Source organism: Primulina huaijiensis, chromosome 9, assembly GCF_012295235.1.
Source record: "Primulina huaijiensis isolate GDHJ02 chromosome 9, ASM1229523v2, whole genome shotgun sequence".
In the NCBI taxonomy this organism is placed as follows: Eukaryota; Viridiplantae; Streptophyta; class Magnoliopsida; order Lamiales; family Gesneriaceae; genus Primulina; species Primulina huaijiensis.
Genome location: NC_133314.1, coordinates 9,605,225 through 9,611,329, shown reverse-complemented (window position 1 = coordinate 9,611,329; position 6,105 = coordinate 9,605,225). Strand labels below are relative to the sequence as shown.

The 6,105-nt window shown below is 34.2% G+C and overlaps 1 protein-coding gene across 1 annotated transcript; it reads right to left on the bottom strand.

The window, feature by feature from the left end:
• Positions 1–1,126: 1,126 nt before the first annotated feature.
• On the bottom strand, positions 1,127–3,153 carry LOC140983860 (uncharacterized). The gene is made up of 2 exons (XM_073451018.1): positions 2,703–3,153; positions 1,127–2,168 (listed from the first exon to the last, which is right to left on the bottom strand). Exon 2 carries the CDS (start codon positions 2,165–2,167, stop codon positions 1,127–1,129), a length of 1,041 nt encoding a protein of 346 aa, XP_073307119.1. The 5' UTR covers position 2,168; positions 2,703–3,153.
• Positions 3,154–6,105: the final 2,952 nt, after the last annotated feature.

The window sequence follows — 6,105 nt, the reverse complement described above, 5'->3', positions numbered from 1 at the left end:
AATCGAGATATTTACAAAATACTCGATTCATCAAATCCATAAACACAACAGGAGCATTGGTCAAACCAAAAGACATAACAAAACATTCAAAGTGTCCGTATCTCGTGTGAAAAGCTGTTTTCGGCACATCTTCTTGTCTAACTCGCACTTGATGGTACCCAGAACGGAGATCAATCTTAGAATACACCGAAGTACCTTGCAACTGATCAAATAAGTCATCAATCCTAGGGAGCGGATATTTATTCTTGACAGTAGACTTATTCAGTTGCCGATAATCAATACACATTCGCATCGTACCATCTTTTTTCTTGACAAATAGAATCGGTGCACCCCACGGTGAAGAACTCGGACGAAAATAACCTTTACTCAACAAGTCCTGTAATTGTTCTTTCAGTTCTTTTAGCTCAACAGGAGCTAAACGATATGATGCTCGAGATATGGGTTCAGTTCCTGACATTAATTCGATACTGAACTCAACTTCTCGTTCTGGTGGAAAACCAGGAATCTCTTCTGGAAACACATCAGGAAACTCACAAACTACAGGAATATCAGAAATCCGTCGCTCATCTTGCGATAGATCAACAGCATAAACCATAAAACCTTCATGACCAGAATCTAACAATCGATTCATCTCAATGGCAGAAACTAGAGAAATCTTGGCTTGAGAACCACGACCATAGAAATTCCATTTAGGAGAAAAGCTAGGCCTGAAACGAATTATTCCTTGATAACAGTCAACAGTGGCACGATTTGCAGTCAAAACATCCATACCAACGATACAATCAAAGTCATGCATAGGTAGGACTATAAGATTCAAATACAGAACATTTTCATCATGAAACAAAACCGCATTGAACACCACATTATCAGTGATAATCATTTTGACCATCGGAGTAGCAACAGATAGATTGGAATTCATACTAGTTGTGCGAAGATCATGCGAAACAACGAATGCATGAGAAACAAAGGAACGAGATGCTCTAGTCTCAAATAACACTCGTGCTATAAAACCACATAAAGTACAGTCACCGGTAATGACAGTACCTAGAGCTGCCTGAGCCTCATCCTCAGTCAAGGCAAATACCTGAACAGATGACTGATTCTATTGACCACCTTGCCCTCTGGACTAATGCGAAGGGCGACTAGGCTGGTGGGAAGACTGAGATGCTGCTGGAAATCTATTACTTTGAGCTCCACTACCTGCCTGGGCTGATTTCCCCGTCTTACTGGGACAAACTCTAGCAAAATGACCCGTTCGACCACAAACATTACAAACCTCTTGAACTCCAACACACTGATTACTGGAATGCTTGCCTCCACAATGATCACAGTAAGGTCCACTATAACGATATCCACCACGGTTACCTGAACTCCCTGAATTCGAAGAACTAGAACCAGGCTTCTTAAATTGTTTTCCACGTGGACGAAGAGATACAGAACCAGATTGATTAAACTGTTGTCTTCCTGAATGATGATGTTGGGTAGGCACTCGATTGCCACTCCTCTTAAGACTAGCTTCAGCCCTTTTTGATATTTCCACTGCTTCAAGATAATTCAGTGGCTTACCGATAGAAACAAAAGGGTGCAGATGATCGTTCAATCCTTCAATGAAACTTTCAACGACAGCAACCTGACTCGCAGCAACATGCGGAGCATATCTCAGCATAGCATAAAAAGTATCTGCATTCTCCGCAACTGACATATCGCCTTGTTTCAGGTTATGAAACTCAGAAGCCTTAGAACTGTAGAATGATGGAGGACAATAACGCTCCTTAAACTTCAGCTTGAATATATCCCACGATGGAACAATCCTCTTAGCATCTAAAGTCATCAATGTAGTAGACCACCACATTTTGGCACGGTCTTTCAACTGATGCACAGCTAATCTCAATCGACGCTCTGAAGGATACTCGATCAAATCAAACAATTCCTCAATCTCAGAAATCCACAATTCTGCTTTCTCAGCTCCTTCAGAACCACTGAATCGAGGTGGATGCATAGAATGGAAACGCGCAACTAACTCATCCATCCTAAGCTGCTCTAGTTGATCAGCAGCTTGCTTAACAAAAGTATCAATAGCAACATGGACATGAGGTCTACCACGTCCATGACCTCGACCTCGAGCTAAAGGAATCTCATCAACAGGAATTTCTCCACCTCCCTCCATTCTATACGATTAAACACCAAACCAGTGGAATGGAAGTAAACAAATCATATAATCACATAATCATGTTGTCAAATAGCATACACAGGCGCAACAACCATTTTAGTGCCAAGACTCAAGTGTCCTAGACTCTAGTTCGAAAGTATCCCAGTTTACGCTCTGATACCAAGAATGTGAGGCCCATTTATCCCAGCGCTCACCTCAAAAAGCTGCACTAACCACAGAATTGTTCAATCACATCTACGGTCTCATGTGTATAGGCCTATCAGCCACACTATGATCTCGAGATAAACAACAGTGCGAGATAACAACGGATATCAACAATGGGCTAACAAGAACTATATGGCTCAACATGAATGTCACAACAGTATGTCATATGCTAAATTCCAATAATATGTCACAATAACAACATATATCACAACAAAGGCATTTAACAAATTACAACAGTCAACAAATCATAAACACGATTAATGTAACATAGAATGACAATTAAACATATTTATGTTTTACCGTCGTATGTTACCGAGATGTAACATACCTATGCCAACTTGAAACTCCAATATCAACTTCTCTTCAAGACTCTAGGCCTAAGCAAAACCACAGTAAGCTGATCATGAAAACTACATTCCATACCAATGTCCGATTTGGCACAAAAGAGCATAAAATTCGTATCTCGCTCAATATTAACTCAAATCAATATCCGCCAATTGGAAAGAGAGATAACTCAATTATCTAAGTTTCTTTAGTTGAAACCATCTTCAGAATCTCAGTAGATTATTCTCAGAATTTTCAAGAACACACTGCTACTTCCGAATTCGCGGACAGCATCTCATACACCGAGCAGTTCCAGAAAAACAAGCATAATTTGCTCAATTCTTAATGGAATTTAACGAATCTTATATCTTTATGAAGACAACACATAGTTCTACAACTCTTATTTGAATCACAAGTCCAGAATCTGAGCAAATAATTGTCACAAACTCGAATTACAGTAGGTTTCCTGCACAACACAGTTGCAAAATTCGATTTTGGCGCATTTGGTAGAAAAATCATAACAAATCCGTTTCTTATCGAAATTCGATGATTCTAATGGCTATAGAAAGCTAACAAACAGAGCTAAAAATTCTATTTGAACCACAAGTCGAGATTCTTAACGCACAATACACAAAACTTCAAATTTCAGAAGCACAAGAATTGAACTCACAAAAATACTGCACAGAAACAGGGCTCACGAAATGGAGCTTCGATCTGCTCACTTCCTCGCTCAAAATTCATGTTTTATGGCTCAAAACGAAGGTACTAATGTAAGAAAGACAACCCCTCAAATTGATCGAGATTTCGACGCCGGACGGAGGAGATATCGTAACTTTCCCGCAGCTGCTCCAAGGGTTGCGGGAATTGGGTTTCTTCTTTCTTTCTTTTTCCTTTTCTTCCTTCTCTCATTTCACGTAAGTTATGTGTGTATGTATATGTATATTTATATATTGTGTATTTGGTTACTAAAAATAGTAACTCAAGCCCATTTATCCCGGTCTGTATTTATTTTGCTCTCGCGTGTTGTTTAAACTCTATATGTATTTTATATCGTTAAATTCTCCGATATTCTAAAATACATATTTTCAACAAACTTCTTGAATTTATTTGGCATAATTAATTATTTTAATTTACAACTCAATAATTATTCTAATTATGCCAAATTACCGGATAATTAATTATATGACCTTACAGATCGTTTACAAATAATAAATCTTCAAAAAGTAATACTAAGAATAAAGAATTAATTATTTCTGAAAATTTCGAAAAGCATATTCAAAACTTGAAATTACCAGTATCTTCCAATATGAAGATATATAGATCTAATGGATTTAATTTTAAATCCGATTATATAATAAAAACAATTGAAGAAGAAATTCTTTTAAAAGGAGGATATGATTCATTTAATTTATTATCTCAAAGACTTGTTGATATTCATAAGCAATCTTACAAATTTATGCATCTCGGTATGATTCAAGTAGGTTTAAAACCTCTCACTAGATTAGGTTTAAATACTGCAGTCTTAATTATTGTACGAGATCAAAGGCATAATAAATTTGAAGATTCCTTATTAGGAATAATAAAGTCCTCATTATGCGAAGGACCAATACATTTGAGTTGTTTTCCTAATTTTCCAATATCTCTTTCTGATCCAAATATCATGAAACCCCTCACTTTGAACATAAAAACTGAAGGCTTTGACATGATAGATGGAACAGACAATATTGTTCTATTATACAAAATTTTTTACAAGGTAATGAATTCAACTATTTCTAATTTCAGAATTAATACGAATCAAATCAGTTTATAAAGAGGGGAAACTACTCTTTTAATAACTGATATTAATAAAAGTAATATTATGATTCCTAAAACAATTAATTGGAGTCAAGTTACTTTGCCAGAAAACTGGAAGATGGAGAATATTGTTCCGTCTCTTAAAGAAGAATCTAGAAAACTAGAAAGTATAGTTCAATATGTTGATGGTGATGTTGAAATAAAATTCTCATCCCAACGTCATTTACGAATTAAACTTCCTGAAGAAAGTAGAAATTCTACTTCTTCTATATTTGATTTTGAAAAAATTAGTATATCTGGTATTCAAAAGACTAATGATAATATATCTAAACAGAATATAAAGTTGAAATACCCGAATCTAGTACTTCTTGATTTCAAAGATGTTATTCTGTTAATAATAGAAAAACTAACTCCCCTACATTCTCTGATATGTGTTATAATGTTATGGTTATTAGTAATCATAATCTTATTCAAGAAAGTTTTTAAAAAGATTAAAAATCTAAATAAGAAAAAATGGTTTTTAAGTTGTTTAAACCCAAAACAACAAACTTTATATTCTTCAAGATATTTAGAGTTGGTTGAAGAAACTAAATTAAATTTAGATTTTTTCAAATGGATGGAGAATTTATATTTTCCTGCAAGAAAGAAAATATTTTCAATTTTTAATGATGAGTCTTTTATAAATACTCTTGAATCAACCTATAAATTATATGTTCATGAAACTTGAGAAGAATCTTTTGAGATTCATCCTCCTTTTACTACTTAACAAATTAAGAAAGTTAATAAAGAAATATATGCTGCTCCCATAAAATCTGAATTAGGAAATGATAATTTTGACCATATAATTCAGCAAAATAATTTTACTAATCTTACTTTACATTCTTTAATAAATCAAACTACTAGAATAGAAGAAATTTTATCAAAGTCTAAACAAGAAACTTCCAGTGGTGAAAGTTCAAAAAATTTAATGATAAAACCCCATCCTAATCTTAAACAAGAAAAATTTCTTTTAAGCTCTAAAAAAAATGAAAATTTTATGGAAGGTCTAATAGAACGATTACAAAAAATCAATATAAAAGAAAAAGGTTCTATCTCAGTAATCAACAAAGATGAACAACTTGAAAATTCTTCAAGTTTTTCTGAAGATGAAATGCAGATTAATAAAATGCATAAAGTATCAATTGTAAAACCTTTTTTTATAAAAAAGCAACACCAATTGATCTTCAAATAGAAGAAAAGAATGATTATGTTCAGTTTAATAGTGAAGCCATTACTGAATGGAATATAGATGGTAAATCTGAATATCAGATAAAAACTGTAATTAAACAAATGTTAATATACTCCTCTGCCGCCAAAATAAAAGGTAATAATGATAGGCAAATTGCTCAAGCTATTATTACTTGTTTTACTGGCCAACTTCAAGGTTGGTGAGATTTTTATCTTTCAAAAGATGCAAAGAATAAAATTCTTAACTCTTCTATATTTGATCTTAACGGACGAGAAGAGTCAGATGCTGTGAATACACTTATTTATACCATTCTATCTAATTTTATTGGAGCTAATGAGCTTCAACTAGATAGATCTCAAGAACAATTAATGAATTTGAGATGTCT

Coding starts and splice junctions, on each gene's coding strand:
- LOC140983860 (XM_073451018.1), bottom strand. CDS start 2,167: ATGGAGGGAGGTGGAGAAATTCCTGTTGATGAGATTCCTTTAGCTCGA.